This window comes from Microtus pennsylvanicus, chromosome X, assembly GCF_037038515.1.
Source record: "Microtus pennsylvanicus isolate mMicPen1 chromosome X, mMicPen1.hap1, whole genome shotgun sequence".
NCBI classification, from domain to species: domain Eukaryota; kingdom Metazoa; phylum Chordata; class Mammalia; order Rodentia; family Cricetidae; genus Microtus; species Microtus pennsylvanicus.
Genome location: NC_134601.1, coordinates 18,949,303 through 18,969,737, shown reverse-complemented (window position 1 = coordinate 18,969,737; position 20,435 = coordinate 18,949,303). Strand labels below are relative to the sequence as shown.

At 50.5% G+C, this 20,435-nt stretch overlaps 3 protein-coding genes across 9 annotated transcripts; 1 reads left to right on the top strand and 2 right to left on the bottom strand.

The window, feature by feature from the left end:
• Positions 1 to 1,658: 1,658 nt before the first annotated feature.
• Positions 1,659 to 5,328, bottom strand: Ssr4 (signal sequence receptor subunit 4). 5 transcript variants are annotated; one of them, XM_075958900.1, is made up of 6 exons: positions 5,049 to 5,328; positions 3,550 to 3,668; positions 2,661 to 2,735; positions 2,414 to 2,503; positions 2,142 to 2,207; positions 1,659 to 1,925 (listed from the first exon to the last, which is right to left on the bottom strand). In XM_075958900.1, the coding sequence occupies exons 1-6, from the start codon at positions 5,113 to 5,115 to the stop codon at positions 1,821 to 1,823; spliced, it is 522 nt and encodes a 173-aa protein (XP_075815015.1). In that variant the 5' UTR covers positions 5,116 to 5,328; the 3' UTR covers positions 1,659 to 1,820. The 5 variants fall into 5 exon arrangements, with proteins under 5 accessions (XP_075815015.1, XP_075815016.1, XP_075815017.1 ...); XM_075958901.1 differs by having other exon boundaries at positions 2,142 to 2,221; positions 5,049 to 5,257; XM_075958902.1 differs by having other exon boundaries at positions 2,142 to 2,221; positions 3,550 to 3,665; positions 5,049 to 5,256.
• Positions 5,329 to 5,402: 74 nt separating this feature from the next.
• Positions 5,403 to 14,135, top strand: Idh3g (isocitrate dehydrogenase (NAD(+)) 3 non-catalytic subunit gamma). Of its 3 annotated transcripts, XM_075958895.1 has the most exons (13): positions 5,418 to 5,573; positions 8,944 to 8,985; positions 9,349 to 9,360; positions 9,583 to 9,680; positions 10,087 to 10,199; positions 11,654 to 11,714; positions 11,831 to 11,963; positions 12,155 to 12,288; positions 12,599 to 12,701; positions 12,791 to 12,937; positions 13,206 to 13,300; positions 13,388 to 13,448; positions 13,694 to 13,901. In XM_075958895.1, exons 1-13 carry the CDS (start codon positions 5,493 to 5,495, stop codon positions 13,793 to 13,795), a joined length of 1,182 nt encoding a protein of 393 aa, XP_075815010.1. In that variant the 5' UTR covers positions 5,418 to 5,492; the 3' UTR covers positions 13,796 to 13,901. The 3 variants fall into 3 exon arrangements, with proteins under 3 accessions (XP_075815012.1, XP_075815010.1, XP_075815011.1); XM_075958896.1 differs by lacking the exon at positions 9,349 to 9,360; XM_075958897.1 differs by lacking the exons at positions 9,349 to 9,360; positions 13,388 to 13,448 and having other exon boundaries at positions 5,403 to 5,573; positions 13,694 to 14,135.
• Positions 14,136 to 14,203: 68 nt separating this feature from the next.
• On the bottom strand, positions 14,204 to 18,599 carry Srpk3 (SRSF protein kinase 3). Its single transcript, XM_075958894.1, has 15 exons — positions 18,490 to 18,599; positions 18,287 to 18,417; positions 17,993 to 18,101; positions 17,805 to 17,892; positions 17,438 to 17,525; positions 16,848 to 16,954; positions 16,612 to 16,777; positions 16,493 to 16,518; positions 15,861 to 15,990; positions 15,533 to 15,772; positions 15,344 to 15,444; positions 14,870 to 14,977; positions 14,701 to 14,770; positions 14,528 to 14,620; positions 14,204 to 14,388 (listed from the first exon to the last, which is right to left on the bottom strand). The coding sequence occupies exons 1-15, from the start codon at positions 18,543 to 18,545 to the stop codon at positions 14,204 to 14,206; spliced, it is 1,698 nt and encodes a 565-aa protein (XP_075815009.1). The 5' UTR covers positions 18,546 to 18,599.
• Positions 18,600 to 20,435: the final 1,836 nt, after the last annotated feature.

The following is a 20,435-nucleotide window of genomic DNA, read 5'->3' as shown; positions in this document are numbered from 1 at the left end:
TGAGTGGGAAATTTGAGGATCCATTCCCAGAAGCTGAGCCCTTTTGCTGAGAAGGCTGGGTCACAAGGACACAGCCTCACCTCCCTGCCATTCAACAACTCTGGGTGGAACTGTACATAGCAGCCTTGTACAGGATTGTAGGCAGTGGTGGGAATGGGAGAACAGAGGGCCAGATATTTCTTCTGTTGCTTTGAGGGCTGTCTCCAGCTTCCTACCCTTTCCTAGTGGAGACCAAGCTCAAGTATTCCTTGGGCATTCCTCCAGCTACTGTGAGGTCTGGAATAATCATATTGTTCTCTGGCTGTGGGGATCTTAGGACCAGAATGTGGGCTGATATGGTTCTGAAGCTTATGCTGCCTTGGCTGGCAACACTGTTACTGAAAGCTTGCAACATCAACTTCACATTTAGCTAGCATTGCCATCTGGCCAGGTGGTGGAGCCAGAACCAGAAAGCAACTAATTGGCCAATAGCTGTTGCTACTTCCTCACTACTGATCAGGCAGAACATCGGTGACTTGTCATTTGTACTTCAGCAGCCAAGAGAAGCTATTGCTCCCACCTCTGGCCTTACTGCTCACCTACTATTGTCCAAGAACTGGGCATGGCAGACCCCTTAGCTTGGATGAGCCTGAGTAAGCTGCACTTACAGTCTATGACATCTCCCACAACCCAACCCTTCCAGAGGTTAAACAAGGATCCACTAGGGTGTGGCCAACTGTTCCAATGACCTACTCTGGAGACTAGATAGCACTAGAAAAGTGGCTTTAGCCATACAGCGGGGTAGATTTACTTGGGACTTGGTATCCAGCTTCTTCACCCCAACCAACTTTCCCTAATACTAAGGAACACTACTCAAGCTTTTCCTGAAACCTTGGCAAAGAGAACATGGAGGAGTACAAGCAGGAGTTCCTGGTCTTTGTCTTTCAGGCCTTACATGCTCATAGCAGAGGCCTCACTAGAGAAAGAACATGGAGGTGTAAGTCTGAGCTTCAAAGATAAAGCAGTATATTGGATGTGAGCAGCATCAGGCCAGGAAGCATCATGGGCTGGTTAGGATTAGGATGTAGAGTGCTTAGGGCAGCTGCACACATAACAATTTTAGCTGCTACACAAGCAAAGCACAAAAGCACTTACATATAGCTTATGACCATCTCCAACATAGGAGCTACCACAAAGATGAGGCTGATTATAAGTTTTGACTGCTGAATTTGGGGGAGACTACAAAAGGCCCCTGCCTTCTCTGCATGTAAAGGTGTCATTCCCAACCACATGTGCAGTTAAAGGAGCCCTCCAGCCCAAAGCAATCCTAAAGTCCCAGGGTCCTGCCTACCGTAGGCTGACCATGGGAAGACTTCCTGACAAGAAGCCAGGTGGAAACCCAGCTCTGCCCTGGGGACTGGTGAGGTCAAGACAGATGGGCTTATTTTTTTCTTTAGTAATGACAGGGCTTCTCTGTATCCCTGGCTATCCTTGAATTTGCTCTGTAAACCAGGATGGCCACAAACTCCTGCCCCTGCTTCCCAAGTACTGAGATTAAAGGTGTGTGCCACCACTGCCTGGCTGGAAAGATGATCTTTTCTAAAGAGGCCTCATACTAGAAAAGAGAAAGCCTAAGCCATTTTGGCAATCAGAACAATGAAAGAAAACAGGACACCAGGGAAAGTACAATTATCCATTCAGTATCACTACTGTCCAGGCAGACAAGGGCAGCTGGATTCCCAGCCCTCCCCAAAGACACAGGAGTCCCGTGTCTTAAATGTACTCATGACAGATAGCAACTGTTTATTGAAAGAAGCAATAGAAGGCTGAGGATGCTGCCCTCAGGCCTGGATGTGGCTCTTTGCACTGAAGGCTAGGTAGTAGATCACTATGCCGATCACTGCAGCCAGCACTTCCGTGGAGACCCAAGGCCCATTCCAGGTGCCCTATATAAGAAAAAGATCAAAATTACCTCAGGCGAGTGACAGGAGAGTAGGCCAGCCACTCTTAGTCACTTGTTCTCAGAACACGGAGAGCAGTGATAGCCCAAAACTTGGGCTGCAGCAGATGGCAGCTTTCCCTTAAACTCACCCTGCCCCCCCCCCCAAATGAATAAATGAAGGATGCCCTGTGTTCTCTGCTCCCAAGACAAGGCCACTTACCCGATGATCCACACTGACTGTAAACAGGGGTGGGATGATGGAAACGTCCTCATTATTTCTCTGAGCCTGTAAGGGAGGTGCTGGGGTCAAAAGGTGCTGGACAGGCTTCCAGTTAAGGGAGAAATGAGCAAGAGACAAATGAAGAAGCAGGAGCAGGAAGAAGGCTCCTGCTCCGTGTAAGCTAGACTGCTGACGGTGCAGAAGGGCAGTACACAGCGATCAGGATGACAGGGCTACAGATATGGGGCATGCAGTTCCCAGATGACACTTGCCTTCCTTAGGAGGCTGTAGGACTCTTCATCGAAGAATCTGACCTCATAAGTGCCTGCGTGGGCGCTCTTGTGCTCCAGGCTCCATGAAACCTTGTTGGGTATTTGGCAAAGGGTGGGCATAGCAGACACATGAAGGGCCACTCTGCTAGTGCGGGCACAGCACCATTATGAGCAGGTGCTTGAGTCTTTGATCTCTAACCCTGCTTTGAGCCATTTCCCCAACAACCCTGGATTCAGTAGCCCTTACCTGATATCGGCCCACATCCTGGCCCCGGGTTACAGGAAACTGTTTTCCACTAACGTCAGCATAAAGAGCCATGTTCTGGATTGGGGAAGGAGTGAGGACAATAAAGCAAGAGTCACATTTTCCTTCTTTGGGCACACATAGAACCCCCATTATGCTGCTCAAAGCAGTACCATGACTAGGAAGAGTAGTCCAGTTGAAGGCTATATTGGTAGGGGTTGCTACAGAAGACCCAAGGCAGATGCCTTGCACAGCCCATAGCCATGCTAGGTCATACCCATGGATACTGTCACCATCTTCCTTCCTGTTTCCCTAGAGGTGAGTAGAGCAAGATCTTCCCTATGACCAGCTTAACCTAACCCACAGCAAGTCTACTAGCTGTATACAGAAGTAGGATGATAAAAATGGCCTTGTTTCATGCCAAACGAGGTATTTAACCATAGTGTATTGACCCTCCCCCCAAAAAAGGTCCAATTTCTTTTAGATTTTTGAAAGAGCAGGTCAGGGGCTCAGGCTGGGGTTTCCAATTTTAAACTTAGAGAATATCCATCCAGACACACACGCAGGCAAACTGCAACCAGAAAGAAGATGAAGGGTCATGGGGCCTGACACTAGTTCTTTCTTCCGTTCCAGACATTCATCCAGGAAACAGTGGGGTATCTACCCACATTACTGCATGGAGGCAAAGCATACCAAGCAGGTCAGGAAAATGCTCTTGAAGTACTTGCTAGGATCTGGCCTTGCTGTGCCCTCATCTCTCCTGCACCCTGTGAATTGGAATCCTTATTCTCCCTGTTGATAGGATCCTCGGGTCACTGTCAACTGCCAGTGAAGAGCACTGCCACCCTTATCTCTTCCCCTGCACCCTCTCTGCTGAGTCCTACTGTCTCACCTGGACCCTGTTCTTGCAAGTCAGTGAGATCTCCACGATGAATACGGTCTCTGTAGAAATGACGGCATCTGAGGTTGTATAGTAAGAAGGGGTGATCTGGGGCTCCAGGCAGGCTTCTGCTGTGGGGAAGAGGCAAAGCCAATTTGTGTGTTCCAGGCAAAAGACAAAAGGGTTTACCCTGGCTCTGCCTCTCAGACTTGGTGAACTGAGGACACACAGGTCCTTCTGTTGCTGACAGGGAGGTCTGGGAGGTGGATTCTAGTACTCGGTCTGAAGTATAATGGAAGAGACCAGTGAGAGATGTTGAGACAGGTCAGGATAGGGTAGGGAAGACTCTGCAGAGGTAAAAACATGGACGCAAAACCCATGGAAGGAGCAGGAGTGTAGTTGAGGGGTCTGATTTATTGAATTAGTACCTGAGTCCAGGTCAGGGAGGCCACAAAGGAGCTCACCTGGGCCTGAAGCACCCCAGAAGCCCAGTAAACCAAGATAGCCTCATGTACTGAAAACATTCTGTAGACACTAAGTGAGGTACTGGCAACACACAGGACTTTCAAAGAAGGGTCTCTAGACAATGCCAAGAATAGTCCTAGTGTTTCTAGAGAGAAGTAAACTCTGGACCCAAACATCAACCTGTTCCTGTAACTAAACACGTCTAAAGAAATGTGGTCACAGGAAAAAAATAAGGTTATTATGTCACAGGGTATTAAGTAAACACTAACTGAGAAAGTCCTCATCCAACTGTTCTCTGTGTCTTGGAACCCTTCTGTACCCCGCTAAGCTGGGCCTTTTTCCTGTGGACATTGTGGAGCCCCTAACAGGTTTTACAGCCAGGTTTGTCTCTTTGAGGCGGTCCTCTAACAAGTTCCAAAACACGCGTCTGGATTCCAGGTTGAGCTCAACCCCACCACAGGGAGTTATCAATGGATCTATGCACTGCTCAATTCTGCTATGAACCTTGGGAAGGATATACCAGGGCCTCATGGAAAGTCGAGGCTCTGGGCACTAAAAGCCCTTGTTCACTTCTTTGGCTCCCTCTCTAACTTGCCTCCAGCACTTACTCTGCTCCTCTGCCTGGAGTGTCCTTGCTTCCTCTCTTAGCCTGGCCTACACGGTACTGGTTCCTCTCTGCCAGCACTACTTCTCACACAGGTTATTGCCAGGTGCTGATAAGCACTGCTCTTGTGCAACTACCTTCTGAAACAGGAATCAAGGACATATCACCTTCCCGGTTGGAACTGATGGCCGGAGTATGGTGCGCCTTTGGGGTACTCCCAAAAGCAGACATGGAAGGATTTGCTCTTCCAGCCGCCTGGCTGGCAGGTAAACGTATATGTAGTGCTTCTCTCGCCACGACACGATACCCAGCGGGGTTAGATCCCAGCAGCGAAGAGCCCCAGGAAGGGCCAGACCCCAGCCTCGCGCGCACCCTTCCTCCCCCAACACCACCTGCTACGGGACAGAGGTTCGCCCAAAATAAGGTCCGGTCAGGCCGCTACCTGAGCAGCAAGATAAGCTGGACAGCAGGAGTAGCGCCAGGGCGCCGAAAGATGCCATCGCCGCCATCGCCTCTTCTCTGCCGAAGGGAAAAGAGAGCAAGCCGCCCTGAACATGCGGAGCAGACGAGGAAGCGCGACGCGTAAGCGATCTCAACACCCAATCGTGCACAGTCGGGCTGGGCCGGGCCTGGTGACGTTGCTGGCGGCACTGACGTGTCCGCTTCCCCGGCCAGAGTCCCAACCGGTGGCACTTCCCTCCTTTTCCCCCCAACAAGATGGCGGCAACAGTGCTCCAGGCACCGGAAGGGGGCGTAGGAACCCATGAAACTGTGCGCGTGCGTAGTGCTAGCTTTTCCTATCCTGCACCCCGGACCGCTCACTGGCTGAATTCTCGCGAGAACGGTGTCTTAACGTTTTGACCTGTAGAGGTCCTCACTTTTCGTCATGGCGCTGAAGGTGGCGATAGCTGCTGGCGGTGCTGCAAAGGCAGTGTTCAGGCCAGCTCTCCTCTGCCGTCCTTGGGAGGTGAGTGGTGAATGGGTGGTGGGACAGTTGCAGCGCTCACTGGGGGACTTCACACCCCATTGAGACCAGGAGTGGGGTAGCGGCTCTTTGAGTGACCTGGAGTGCAATTGGCTGTGCGGACTTTAGGAGGGGCGGGGAGAGGGCTGCACGCTGGGGTTCATTGGTCACATCTGCTGTCAGTGAGGAGGATGGCCGAAGTTGGCTCTGGTCTGGCTCCTCCAGGGAGGGGGTGGTCTGTGGCTGGTGACAGGGGCTCCGGAAGAGCTGGAAAGGTGGATCGCTGTGGCTGAGGTCTCCTCCCTGGTGTCCTTGTGGAAGCCCTTTTGAAGAGGTCACGTGTTCTTGCCCGCCTCGCCCTTTCCACTTGCGTTGGTGTCTGGTTCCCAGAGTCAATTCCTCCCTGGGTTTCCCTCTCTTAGACTGCTTTGTCACCTGTCCTACTGGAGGTGGAGACTCAGCCTTTACGAATGACTCCAGACCCCCTGCCTCTCAAGCGGCTTGACACTTGATTCTAGCGAAAAGGCCAACAAGCAAACCCAAGCCCCTGTAATGAGACTGAACCAGGGTTCTGAGACTGGAAGCCGCTGGGGCTTTGCTTCCTCAACTTTCTTTTTGGGAGTCTTGGTTAGCCCATTTAGCTTTTGGTTAGCACGGCTTAGCACCAGCCAACCAACAACTAGCTCTGGGGAATAAGAGCTCTGACCTCCAGACCATGTTCCCCCACTGACCCAGAGCATGGCCTTAAGCCAATTCTCTTCTCTCTCTGAGCTCCAGTTTCCTTTCTGTCCAGTGAGGAAAGAGGACTTCACATTCTCAAAGCATTTGACAACTCTTAACTTCCAGAACTCAATGTTGCTTGCAGCCTTTTTTAATTACTATGTTTCTCCCCTCTGTTCTCTGGGGGAGGGAGTTGTATATGCTTTATGAAATTCTATTTAAAATGTGGACTTCAACTCCTCAACCTGCCTCATATTGGGCTACTTTGATTGGACAATCTGGGTTTATGAGGGAGGGCTTTGTAATCCCCTAAAAGAAACTACTCACATCTGTATAGAGCAAGATCAAGGATTTGTGTTTGGGGACTTTTCTGGGACTGGGACAAAGGCCATTGTCACATCTGGCACAGGCAGCAACTGTGGGACAGGTTCAGCACTAACAGTGCTGTTGCCTTCTGTGAACAGGGCTGCCGAGACTGTGAGCCACACCTGGTGCAGGCCCTTAGCAGGCTGGCTCATTGTCACAGCTGAAGCCCAGGAGGAATTCACTGCTGGGAGTTACTGTGGTCAGCCTTGCAGCTCCCAGGGACACTAACTTTGAACTAACTCTCTGACTGAGAAGCTAGTAGAGTGAGGGTCGGTGTACTTTAGCTCAGCTCCATCCTGCTGGGGATTGTGAACAGCTTGTATTACCTCCTCTTGATTAGACTTTCCAGCAGTTAAATGAAATTGGTGCCTCCATTCCATGGGTTGACCAATTGCCCCTCTTTTTGTTTTTTTGAAGCAGAGTTCATGTAACCCAGGCTAGCCTTGAAATTGTTATGTATATGAGAATGATCTTGAATTTTTCTGGTCCTCCTGCCTCACCTCCTAGGTGCTAGGACTACAGGTGTGTGCTGCCATGCCTGACTGCTATTCCATGGATTTTGATAAAGACACACAGCCATTTCACGAGTAGCAGATGGCAGATTTACTAGATATCCTTGGTCTCCATCTCTTTCTTCGTTTTCTGACGTTCTTATTCACTTAGGAAATGGTCCTTGTCATCCAAGCACTGGGCCAGGCACTGTGCATGGTCTTGGAATGACAGGAGGGGAGGGGTCAGACAAACATGTGCTCTGTTCTCAGAGGTTAGAAAGAGAGCAGGGAGGTGATAATCAGGTAGAGTTATGTTTCTTAGATGGGTAGGGGTAAGGTATAAGTAGAACTTAATAGCCCAGGGAAGGCTCCCAGGAGGAAGGGCTATCTATACTACCTTCTGATAGAAGGCATGGAGACCCTGCAGACAAGATGAATCTGATGTTGACAAGTACTAGAAAGAAAACAAAGAAGTTCCAAGTATGCCTATGGCTGCATATGTAGTGAGGGACCTTTGGGGCTCTGGCCCTAGCAGTCAACCTTCCTAGTTCTTGGCTTGGGCCATTGAGTGGCATTCCTGCTTTGCTAGTGCCATGGTTCCTGGGCCTCTTGTAACTGTGGGCTAGGAGAACCCAGAGGAGGGTCAGAGTCTACCTGAGCCTTCTGTTCTTCTGGAAAGAAGGCAATGCTCTTTAGAAAATGGCTATGTCTCTGCTATTGGTTAGACCGTTCTGCTACTGTCTGGTGGGTAAGTGGCAGAAAATCATCAGTTTACAGGGAAGAATTTAGCTGTGCCATGCCAGTGCCTCCTTGAGTATTTCTAAGTGAGTGAGGCACAGCAAGAAGGGAGTTAAGCTTTTCTGTGGAGCTGAGGATGCAGCCTCTCCCTCCAGGACAGTGGGTTACTTCTTAGCACCTAGCCCATTTGGCCCAAATGGCTTTTTTTTCCCTGAAGCTGTCAGAGTGTCACCAGCATGGCCAAACATAGCTGCTTTCCAGTCATGAGATTGGGGACATTCATAATCCATCCAGGATGCACCATAAAGCTGCTTGCAGTTCCTTGTGATAGCCATACTAGAGATTGGTATCTGTTATCAGTCTTTCCAGAAATGGCTGTGGTTTTCTAAGTATTTTTTTATGTCTATTCTGAAGGACCATTCCCTACAGGTGACAGTGCTTATCCCAGGGCAGTGGTGTGCTATATCTTCCTTACTTCCTTACCCGTTTGCATTTATTATAGTGGCTGTGTACTGGCTTTGTAATAAGGAAAAATGAGGAAAGACCTAATGAAATTATTGCTCAGAGTTGCTGACTTATTGAGAGTATTCTTTTGCAACATTTCAAGTTTATCAGTCTTTTTCCGTGCACATGTAGCAGTAATTGACCAAAAGAGAATCCAAAGCCAATACACAAGTGGGATGGGGACATACAGTTCTGTTTTTATTGTGCTTTAGAGACAAAACCTCACTCTGTCACCCTTGCTGGCCTAAAACTCACTATGTAGACCAAGCTGGCCTTGAACTCACAAAGATCTGCTTGCCCCTGCCTTCTGGGGGCTAGGATTAAAGCTACAATGCCAGGCTGGGCATACAGTTTTTATTATGCTGATTCACAAGGGGAATGAAATATTGGGCCCACTTTGTCTGATGCTCCTGTGGAACAGTTGCTGGGAATGGAGGCTTTGGAATGTCCTAGGCACATGATAAACTGTTATTTACTGGTTATCAGTTTGTCTCTGCCAAGAGCTAGGCTAGCTCTTTCGAACTTAACATTGGCATCTGGGTTCTCTTTGACAGGTTCTAGGTGCCAATGAGGCCCCCCGGAGGAGCATTTCCTCAGTAAGTACCTCCCTTGGATGTGTATATGTACACATGCGCATATACATGAGAGGGGAAGAGCTGTGCTCATGTGTTTCCATGTGCATCCAAGTGTGCAGGTGCGCCTGTATATGGCTTGTGTGTGCGCGTGCACATGCACACATAATGTGCATGAGACTGTGTGTACTATGTGTATACATGACTGTGTTGCTCCCTGGCCCTCCTGTCCTTCCCTCTGAGGCACAGTCTCCAGAAGTCACTCATACCTCGCCTCTGTTTGTGATAGATATAGTCCCCAGAGGAATGAATCCAATTCCCTGGTCACAGCCTTGTTCCTCTAACCTTGGCTGATCCATGTCTTCTTCCTTTCTGTCTTCCCTCTAGCAACAAACAATTGTGAGTATTCTCTGAATTAGATTTGAGGGGCTCTTAGTTACTTTGGGGTTAACCCAAGTCCAGTGGTCTTGGGGTGGTGGTGGCTGCTGATCAGGAGCCTCAGAACAGCAATCTTGCCTTGGCTGACCTGTGGGATTGGTACTGGTGGGAAGAAGGGAACTGGCTCAAGTCAGGGTGCACATTGGTGTACCAAAGGGCTCACTTTCACCCTCTCCCTTCTAGCCTCCATCTGCTAAGTATGGTGGGCGGCATACAGTCACTATGATCCCAGGGGATGGCATCGGCCCGGAGCTCATGTTACATGTTAAATCCGTATTCAGGTATGGAGGGCCTGGACTTTCTTCCCTTACCTTCTCTCCCAGAGAGTGTTGTACCACACACCAATCTGGAAGCACCCAAGAACTTTGTGCCAAGAAGCACAGGGAATCCCAGAAGCCCACCATCTGGTACTTTTGCCCAAGTACCCAGTGGGGTGGAAAGCCTGCTTGTCAAGCCAGGTCTTGCATCCCAATGTTTCTCATCCTGCTAGACTGACCTGGGTACAAGGAAAGTAGCACCAGTCCTGTGGGGGTCAAGTGTGACCCTTATGTTTGGCATGGATGGGTCCAGTTTCCTCTTAGCTGGAGCCAGGTCAAGATGGAAAGCAGCAGGGAAGAGACTGATAAAGGCTGCAGGAGAGGGTGTGGAAGGCCCTAGGCAAGCCTTTTTAGCCTAACTTTACTGCAGACATGCGTGTGTGCCAGTGGACTTTGAAGAGGTGCATGTGAGCTCTAACGCTGATGAGGAGGATATCCGAAATGCCATCATGGCCATTCGCCGGAACCGTGTGGCCCTGAAGGGTGAGCCCAGGGACCAGGTTGGGGTGCTATGTGTGATTCCTTTTGCCTGTATACTGACTTTTGTGGATCCCCATGGTTCAAATTTCAGGGATTTTTCTGGTTATTGATGACTCTTGTTCTTAGCATCTGGGTAGAAGCTTCTGTGGGCTGTTGACAGTATGGTTCTGTTATTTCAATGGCCTGTGTGAGCTTGCTCAGTAGCTTCCTCCCGCCTCTTTCTTCACTGAGGCATGCCTCTGCTGGAATCTGCTTTGACCCACAGATTTTTTTTCAAAAACGAAAGATCAGAGATGTAGTTTACCCCTGTGCCTGCTGCCTTGACTCCAAGTGGCATAGTCATGGACATAAGCATTCTAATAATCCTCCCTGAGGTTAGCCTTGATTGGGTGGCACAACCTTAAACTAATAATCATTTTATGAAGTTTAACCCATTCACTGCTCTGTGAAGAATATGTTGGTGGCCAGGCGGTGGTGGCGCACGCCTTTAATCCCAGCACTCGGGAGGCAGAGGCAGGCGGATCTCTGTGAGTTCTAGGCCAGCCTGGTCTACAAGAGCTAGTTCCAGGACAGGCTCCAAAAGCTACAGAGAAACCCTGTCTCGAAAAACTAAAAAAAAAAAAAAAAAAGAATATGTTGGCATTGAATGGGCCTTAAACGATCCACAGGGTGCCATAAGCACTGGGTGAAGCCAGTCTGGGAACCCCTTGGAGGCAGGGACAGGTGGTCCTGCTGGACTACCAAAAAAGACTTTTCTGCTTGTCATGGTCTAATCACCTTCTAGCAGATACTACCTCACTGATCTCACTGGGCCTCTGTTTTCCTTCTCTAGATATCTGGGGCACTCTGGCCCAGACATTCTGTGGCCTAGTTGGGGCCTTTTTCAGGCAGCCCCCACCTGCCCCTGAGCTGGGCATGAAGGCCTGGCAGTAACCCTGACCAAGGTCACCTTGTTGGCCCCAGCATGGACAGCCAATTTAGTCATATACAGGAATGGTCACTCTGTGGAGCTAGCTTAGGTAGTAAATGGCACGGTGTCCTGGCTAGCTGTCAAGCATATTTATTAATTTATTTAGTAAATATTTACTGAGTACCTACTATGTGCCAGGTGCTTGTCAAAGTTCTTGAAACTCATCATGGGTCTCTCTCTCTCTCTCTCTCTCTCTCTCTCTCTCTCTCTCTCTCTTTCTCTCTCTCTCTCTCTCACACACACACAGATACATACATACACACACATGCATACGTATACATCCCTTTGAACCTCATGGAGCTCACAATGGCAGTTACATCATAGAGTTCAAGGAAATATTTTGCTCCTGAAAATGGTCTTCTCCAGTTCTCCAGCTGGATCAACCTTTGGTGAACGTTCTCTGGGCCAGATAGGGGAATATGGCAATGCAGCTGAACCCAGAAGATCCCTTTCTAGCTTGCCTATCTTGTTTGTTTTTGTTCTGTAGGCAACATCGAAACAAATCATAACCTGCCACCATCTCACAAATCCCGAAACAACATCCTTCGGTGAGAGTCATGTACACAGCATCGTGGCTCTTTGAAGACCGGGGTGGGCTATGCTGGCATTCATGACCCTGTTACTAATTGGGCCTGGTTTGACTTTCTCCCTGTCACCCTCCCAGCACCAGCCTAGATCTCTATGCCAATGTCATCCACTGTAAGAGCCTGCCAGGAGTGGTGACCCGGCACAAAGACATAGACATCCTCATTGTGCGGGAAAACACAGAGGGAGAGTACAGCAGCCTGGAGCATGAGGTAGGCAAAGCTACTTGATCCTCTTGGGTGGATGGTGATGATTATGGCCAGAGTCATAGTTGAGAGAGCTTCAGAAACAAGGAAAAGGTGTCCCTACTCAAGGAATTGGAAAAGCCAAATATACTTAGTGATAAGGCTGCATCCTGTGGTGCTCCCATTAAGCCCTTTGTTGTCCCCTGACCTCTTCTCAGAGTGTAGCAGGAGTGGTGGAGAGCCTGAAGATTATCACCAAGGCCAAGTCCCTGCGCATTGCTGAATACGCTTTCAAGCTAGCCCAGGAGAGTGGGCGTAAGAAAGTAACGGCTGTGCACAAGGCCAACATCATGTATGTATACTCCATACCTTTCTGCCTACTTTGAACAGGTGCAAGGGCCTACTCAGGTCCACCTGCGGGGTCTAGGGTATCAGTGACCACACTCAGGACTGTATCCTGTTGTCCCTGAGGCTCTGTGTCCTCACTATAGTGCATCCCTAGAAGAGGCAAGATAGATGGGGTTATGCTTGTTTTTCCATATGGAGAACAGGTTATAAATTAGTCCTCAGGGTTCCATGGTTCTCTGTACACCCTATTTCTCCTCTCCAACTGACTGTAGTGAGAGGCCAAGCTGGTGTGTCTTGTATCCCCTGTCATCTAGGAAACTGGGTGATGGACTCTTCCTCCAGTGCTGCAGGGAGGTGGCAGCCCGCTACCCACAGATCACCTTTGACAGCATGATTGTGGACAACACAACAATGCAGGTAGGTAATCAGCCCAGCTGGCCCCATAGCCTTCTGCCCACCCTTGGTTCTCAGGGCTTATACAACTCGGCTTGCTTCTTTTCCCACAGCTAGTATCCAGGCCTCAGCAGTTTGATGTCATGGTGATGCCTAATCTCTATGGAAACATCGTCAACAACGTATGTGCAGGGCTAGTTGGAGGCCCGGGCCTTGTGGCTGGAGCCAATTATGGCCATGTGTATGCAGTATTTGAGACAGTGAGTAGCCAGACACAACTCTGCCATCTTTCTCTTATGTTATAGTTGGTATCCCACAGTGGTGTTCAGCCATTGGTACTGCTTAAGACTTAAGGTTTCTAAAGAAAACACAGACCCATGAGCATCCATCCCTATTCCCTCTCCCAAGCCCTGATATGCCTTCTTTTGCTGTGTCTGGGATGTGCCTTGAGTGTGTATGGCCCACAAGTAGAATCATCTGCTATGTAGTCTAACATTTTCCCACCTACCCCCTTCTTCCCTTTTCCAGGCTACAAGGAACACAGGCAAAAGTATTGCCAATAAGAACATTGCTAACCCCACTGCCACACTGCTAGCAAGTTGCATGATGCTAGACCACCTCAAGTAAGTAGCTTCTTAATGCCCGATCATGAGTCCTCTGGCCAGCCTCTAGGCCCTAAGAACCAAAAGCTTGTTCTCTTCATCCTCTAGGCTCCACTCATATGCCACCTCCATCCGCAAAGCTGTCTTAGCATCCATGGACAATGAAAATGTAAGGTTCCTCTTGTCCCACTTCCGGTTTCCTTTCCTCTAGCCCATGTTATACTAGTCTGACGAGTCCTATATGCTTCAGGCAGTGACCAGCACTGACTGTGGCCTGTAAGGGAATGGTAGTATTGGCCTCCTGGTGCCAGTTCCTTGCCCTTCTAACTATAGGAAACAGTGGGTAGTCCTGGGTCACCATAGGGTTGTGGCAGACTTTGGCCTGGTATGTTCAAGCTTTCTGTTTTCCTCCAGATGCACACTCCAGACATTGGAGGCCAAGGTACCACATCTCAAGCCATCCAGGACATTATTCGTCACATCCGCATCATTAACGGCCGGGCTGTGGAAGCTTAACTATCCTTGCATTTATTTCAGCCTGTCCATAGGACCCCCTTCTCACTCTAGCACTCCTCCTAGCTTGGTGGATGGGCTCCAGAATAAAGCCACTTCTGCCCTAGAACTTGGCCACGTGCTTACCTCATGCCAAGACGCCAGTGTTTTGGTTCCCACTTTATTAAGAAAGAAACAGGTACTCTTTCCCTCTCAGGACCCTCTAGGAGGATCACAAGTAGACAGGTTGAAATGCGAGCCTTGCCCCAGAATTTTTGTCCTGCCATGGGGGCTGGGGAGTGAGCATAACAGCACCCAGCAAGGTAGGAGAGCAACTCCCACAGGGTGATAGAAGTTGCCTGCTTTCCCTCAAGGTACTGAGAGCTAGGGCAAAACCAGCACAGTCCCTGCTGTCGATAGTTCCAGTAAGATCTAGGGATTAAGCCAGGGGTGCTGGAGGCAGTCAGCAGCACTGGCCCGTTTCTCAGGGATGTACTCCATCATGGGCAACAGGAAGGCACTGAACTGTGTAGCTTGCTCCAGGGGCCACTCATACTTCTCCATGAGCACTTCGTATAGGCCCCAATGTTTGAGGTTGTGGATATGCCGCAGCTGTCCTGGGTGGGGGGGGAGGACAACATTAGACTGTGTCGCCAGGTAGGCTTGTTGTACCCAGTGTTCTCCCTGTCAAATCAAGGTCCCTGACCTCCCCTCTGCTCTCCTAGCCCCTGTGGCCTAAGCCTACTTGGTCCCTACCCCTGCGGTTGAAGAACTCCCGTGAATAGCGGCCTGAGAGGGCAAAAGCTGGGGGGATGTCTCCCAGAAGCTCCACGATATGAGCAATGTGGTCTGTGGACAGAGAGAATATTGGGTGTCAGGGTGGGGCAGCTGGAGATCCTAAAACCAAGGCCAGGGTTTGCCTCCCTTACCCTCATCACGACTGTAGTCTTCTCCAGAGTGAGGCTCAAATAGATAGTCGCCAGTGGCCAACTCGAAGGCCTGGAAGGGAAGAGAGAAGTGAGGCTGTAGCAGGTGGCTGACCCTAGGCATGGAGGAGGGTGGCTGGCCCTAGACCTGGAGGAAACTGAACTAGCATACCATGCATGCTGTGCTCCAGATGTCAGCAGGGGGGCCATACTCAGCACCAATCAGCACCTCCACAGCCCTGTACTGCCGAGTCTGAATGTCCTCGGTGAAGTGTTTGTGCTGGAGGAAAAGGGAACCCTGGGAGCAGGAGCCTGGGTGCAGGCTAGCCTGCCCCACAGCCCACATCTGCTTCTGGTCCATGCACCTGAGCTTCATGGAGCTCACTCTATTCTTAAGAGTTCCCCAGATGTTACAAGAGGAACTGTTTAGGTGACCTGAGGGTAGCCCTTCCTAGTAGCTCCTGTCCCTTGCCATGGGCATCGTTCTGGTCTGGCATGATTCTTCTACTTCTGCTTGAGCAGCAAAAAGTAGCTCTCAACTATAGTCAAGGAGACTGCTGGCTATTTGAATTGTAGGCCGTGCCAGAGGCCTAGGGTAGGGCTCCCCAAGACCAAGCACCCTGTCATCCCAAAATGCTCAACATACCACCCAGCAGGCGTTGCCCAGGTCTGCAATCTTGATCTTGATCTTGTCTGCATTTTGGGGCTCCAGGGGGTTCACCAGGAGGTTGGAAGCACCAAATGGTGCTAGGGAAAGAAGAGAAGGAAGAGAGACTGATCCTAGCCCTATTCTTCCTGGTCCTGCCTATCTACTACCCACTGTTCCCACACTTACTGCTAGGAGACAGGAGACCCCCAGTCTCACGCTGGTTAGATGAGCCTGAGAGGATGGAGCAGGAAGCCGTGGAGAACAGAGACCCTGAGAAACCTGAGGTCTGTGAGCTGGGACTAAGGCTGCGGTCACCCCCAGGTGCAGGGGATGAAGAGGCTGGAGAGGGGCCAGCCCTGGTGCCCTCCGGGTGGCAGCCTGAAGAAGAGGTGGAGCCGCTGCCCTGCTCTAATCTTGAACTGGAGTCTGGGAAGAAGGGGCAGAAGGCCATATGAGTAGAGGCCTGCATTCCACATGCATGCTTAGTGGCCCAGTGCCCTTTTTAACCCCTCACCTTCAGCTTGTACTGCGACCTCCATGGCCTCCAGCCTCTGCAAGTCCCGCAGCCGCTCCTCCAGCAGCCGCTTCTGTTGCTTCCTTTTGCGCCTCATCTTCTTCCTCTTGTTTTTGGACAGCTTACCAGTCTGCCACCAGAGTCAGGGTCACCTGCCTGGCTTCCCTGCCCAGCCCTGGACCCCAGAACTAACTCCTATGGGCATCAGGAAAATGGTGCTACTACCTTTTGTCTCACACTTAGTCCCAGCCGCTTATCCATTTCTCTGCCTACCCTCCTACCCCCCTACTCCATACAACTTTGTGGGTTTGGGGAGAACCTAGTGGGCCCGCCCTAAATTGTTCCTTGTCCACTCCTAGCTTAGATGAAGTGGTCTGAAGCAGTCATTTGGGAAAGGTACAGTATCCTTCCATTGAGGTGGGCATGGGCCCAGTAGTCACCAGAGGCAGCTTGGAGCACATGACCTACTCTGTGTAACCACTCTTTTCTCAGGTACCCAGCTTTTTAGAGGGGCCGCTGCATAAGTTCAAACGGTATAACCGGTGTGGCTGAGGAGCCGAGCTCTGAGGACGTGTCCTTGTCTGACGTGGATGGGAAAAGGGGACAGGAAGAGTGGGGGTGCCACAACTTACCAAGACCTCCTGGGGGGCGGTACTGACTAGGGATAGGGATCGAGGAGAGAAAAAAGAATAGTAATTCAGGAATTGAGGCCCAGAGTTCTGGTGCCAGTCCCCACACATGCTCTTGATACCTGTGGAACGGGATGGGGGCTGAGCCCCTGACTGCTGCCACTCGGTGGCTTCAGCAGCCAGGCGCCTGATGTAGGCATCTCCGACACACAGTAGGATGTTCTCAGGCTTGATGTCCGTGTGAATGATCTTGCACTTAGTATGGAGGTAATCCAGACCATGTAGCACCTGGAGAAAGCTACAGCTGAACCACAGCAGCCACATCCAGCCAAACTGGGCAGCCTGGGACAGCACTTACCTGCCTAACAATGCTCTTAACACAGGGCACAGGCAGACCCTGGTAATTGGACTTGATGATCCACTTGAGGAGCTGGTGACCCAGAACCTCTAGCACCATGCACACATCTGGACTTGGAGTGAAGGGCAGCCAGCGACACAACTAAGGCACAGGTTTACCTACCCTCCACCATGTAAGCACCTAGGCTTCAGCGGTGCAGAGGTCAGGGAAGCAGGACTTTCCCTGGACCATCTTGGTGACTACCACTGTCTCGGTTTATTATTTATAGTGTTTCTGTCACCGGCAAAGATGTGCCAGTTGGGATGGTACCTTTTGTCATCCTAGAGATGCCTCTTAGACCAGCCTTAACTGTTCTGCCCAATTGTTCCAAAAGGCCTCAAAAGCAGCCTTTTATATTTAGGTCATTCAGCAGCATCCACAGATAATCATCGTCCACCTAACTACCTGTGTTCCCCTGCTCAGAAACACAAATGCTCAAAGGGCATTGTTGGGTTGCTTCATGGGCTATCCCTGCAAGGGCTGAGTCCCATGGTGTGGACCGGAAGTCTGAATTTCTTCGACTGCCCTATTTCTCATCCTTTGAAGGATACGAACTCCATTAACTCCTGAGATCCTGAAGTCATCAATGAGCTGAACAATGGTCTCTCTTTTGGGGTCGCTAGGGTCACTGTCCCGGACCTGGAACAAAAAGGCAAGGAGCCACAGATGGCTCCAACCTGTTCCTCACAGCTGCTCAGTTCCCCTAAAGTACTTCTGGCCCCCTTTCCCAGTCCAGCTGAGGCCCACTTAAAGAGAGGCAGCTGCCTCTTTCAGATCTCTGCCCTCTAGGTTCTCTTACTTGGCAGAGCCAGCTGGAGCCTGCCCCCTCTGGGAGCCCCGCCCCACTGCAGGGAGGGCCCCATATTGCCAGGCCCAAGGCAGTTCAAGAAGCCGGGAACAGTAGGGGAGGTGCCTCACACATTTCAGGAGCTTGATCTCATCCACAGCTGTCTCTGTGTAATGTCCTGCACTCTTCACTACTTTCAGAGCCACGAAGCGCTTGCGCCTGTAATACGGAGACCCTCATAGGCTGCCAGTCTTTGCCAGACTCACGTGGTCATGGTGGTGGCCCCAACCAAACCCACAGACAGATACCAGCCACTCACTGAATATCCCAGCAGAGCCAGACAGTAGAGAAATGGCCCCAGCCTAGCTTGCGCACCACGTGGTACCGCCCATTGAACAAATCACCTATCTTCACTGGGTAGTAGCCACCTGCAGAAGGGAGCCAATAGATCAGAGCTGGACGTCTCTCTCTCCTATCCCTCAAGATAGCCCAGTCCTGCTGACCATCTGTCCCACGAAGGGCTTAGTCTCTGGGCACCTTCTTCCTCCCAGGCTATACCAAGCCCCTACAGTGGTAATCTGGCTGACCACGTGCAGCCAAGGTCAGGCCTTACCCTTGCAATAGTCCTTGGGGTCTTCCTGCTCCTCGTCATCAGAGCCCAGGAGCCCCTGCAGTAACCGAGGTGCTGGTGTGGCTGGAGCTAATTCAGAGCCTGAAGACTCAGGCCCACAGGAGGTCTGAGAGCTGTGGTGAAGAGGGAGAACATAGTGAGCTCACAAGGTGCAAGGGACTTCAGTCTCCCCAGCTTGATCATACCTGCTGCTGCTGCCACCACAATCCACAGCACCACTACCACCAGCACTGGCACTCATCCTGAAGTCACAGCCCAAAGCTCTCTGATGCACTGGCCCACTGCTTCTGTGGGACCCAGCCGTGGCAAGTGCATTTATAGCCTCTGCTGCTGACCTCACCCGCCTTTATAAATAGCCTCCCAGCTGCTCAGCTGTGGGCAAGGTATGCAGCGGAGGGAGGGGCAGTGCACTGATGGCCGCCTTGGAGAGCCCAGCCCCTAGGCTGAACCCCTCTGTTTCACCCACACTCTAGAGACGGAGGGGACCACCAAGTTGGGATTATGGCAGTGACTCAGTCCCTAGACGGATTCCCCACAATCCAGGACCAGCCAAGGAAGACACCTACATGGAGATGGAGCAGTCTGGAGCTCCTGCACCCTAGGACTGTGGTGAAAGGTTCCTATGAAAGAATGTAGTTGACATGGTGACCAGATACTTAGGCTGAGCTCTCTCTAAACGTGGCATGTCACTTGATGCTTTCTTGAACTTCCCACTTAACCCATGTGAGTACCTTTCTGGAGGTGACCCCTGGCAGTCCCATCTGAACCCCACTCTTTGTTCACTCTCAGCCCTGATTCCAGCTTTTTTGTAATTCACAGATCCTCCCAATACAGGTGGGAGCCCAGATCTCCCTTAAATGTTGCTGAGCAAGGGTCAAAGGCGAGAGCTAAAAACAACTCATTACTCCCATCAGAGGCAACCAGCCCATCAGATCACTATTGACTTGTATAGCCTCCTACCCTTAGCTCCAGAGCTGGCCACCTCTACCTTAATGACTTGATGTGGGAAGGTCATCTGTCTATCTGTTGCTTTCATTGGTTAATTAATAAAGAAACTGCTTGGCCTGATAGGTCAGAACATAGATGGGTGGAGTAGACAGAACAGAATGCTGGGAAGAAGGGAAGTGAGGGCAAACACAATGGAGCCAGCCGCCAGGTCAGACATGCTGAATCTTTCCCCGGTAAGCCACCACCTCATGGTGCTACACAGATTATTAGAAATGGGTTAATCAAGATGTGAGAATTAGCCGATAAGACGCTAGAACTAACGGGCCAGGCAGTGTTTAAAAGAATACAGTTTCCGTGTTATTATTTCCGGGGCTAAGCTAGCCGTGCAGGAGCCGGGCGGGACAAAAAGCAGGCCTGTTCGCCTCTCTACTACAATGACTTTCTCCACCAAATTTGCAGGTACCTGCCATGGGCCAGCCAGCTTTGCCACATCTACCAGGAGAACAAAAACCCTGCAGTTGTTGACCATAAGCTGCCTGGTAACCGGGGAATCCTGTGTCTCCTGAAGTACCAGAAAGCATTAAGTCCCCAGAAACATACAGGGCACACTGGACAGCGCTATATACTGGCATGCTACAAAATGCTAGTACCTGGAGAAACAAGTGCGATCCTTATTTGGAGTTTATAGTTGTTGCTGGGGGAGTTCCAGCAAAGTGGGCAAGTACTTTTGTGCTTTAGAAACCCCATTCTGGGACTTGGGAGAGTCTATTCAGTTGATAGAGTGATCCCCAGTTTGTATGAAGCCCTGGGATTGATCCCCAGCCCTTCATAAACCAGTTGTGAAATGTGCCTGTAATCTCAGTACTCAGGAGGATCAGAAAATCAGGGTCATCCCCAGATACATAGCAAATTCAAGGCCAGCCTGAGATATGTGAGACCTTATCTTTAAAAACAAAAATGGGTTGGAGAGATGGCTTAGTGGTTAAGAATACTGTCTACTATTGTCCAGGTTCAATTCCCAGAAGTCACATGATAGCTCACATGTCTGTAATTTCAGCTCCCAGAGGATCTGACACCCTCTTCTGGCCTTCCTGGATACCAGACATACAAAGGATGTATAGACATACATACAAGCAAAACATCCACATACATAACATTAAAAAAAAAGTTTGAGAGGGAGAGA

Coding starts and splice junctions, on each gene's coding strand:
- Srpk3 (XM_075958894.1), bottom strand. CDS start 18,545: ATGAGTGCCAGTGCTGGTGGTAGTGGTGCTGTGGATTGTGGTGGCAGC. Junction 15,991..16,492: donor CCGCCCCCCAGGAGGTCTTG/GTAAGTTGTGGC, acceptor CTCTGGTGGCAG/ACTGGTAAGCTGTCCAAAAA. Junction 15,773..15,860: donor GGTCGCAGTACAAGCTGAAG/GTGAGGGGTTAA, acceptor CCTTCTTCCCAG/ACTCCAGTTCAAGATTAGAG.
- Idh3g (XM_075958897.1), top strand. CDS start 5,493: ATGGCGCTGAAGGTGGCGATAGCTGCTGGCGGTGCTGCAAAGGCAGTG. Junction 9,681..10,086: donor CATGTTAAATCCGTATTCAG/GTATGGAGGGCC, acceptor ACTTTACTGCAG/ACATGCGTGTGTGCCAGTGG. Junction 11,964..12,154: donor ACAGCAGCCTGGAGCATGAG/GTAGGCAAAGCT, acceptor ACCTCTTCTCAG/AGTGTAGCAGGAGTGGTGGA.
- Ssr4 (XM_075958900.1), bottom strand. CDS start 5,115: ATGGCGGCGATGGCATCTTTCGGCGCCCTGGCGCTACTCCTGCTGTCC. Junction 2,736..3,549: donor CTTGCAAGAACAGGGTCCAG/GTGAGACAGTAG, acceptor TCCCCAATCCAG/AACATGGCTCTTTATGCTGA. Junction 2,208..2,413: donor CCTACAGCCTCCTAAGGAAG/GCAAGTGTCATC, acceptor CCTCCCTTACAG/GCTCAGAGAAATAATGAGGA.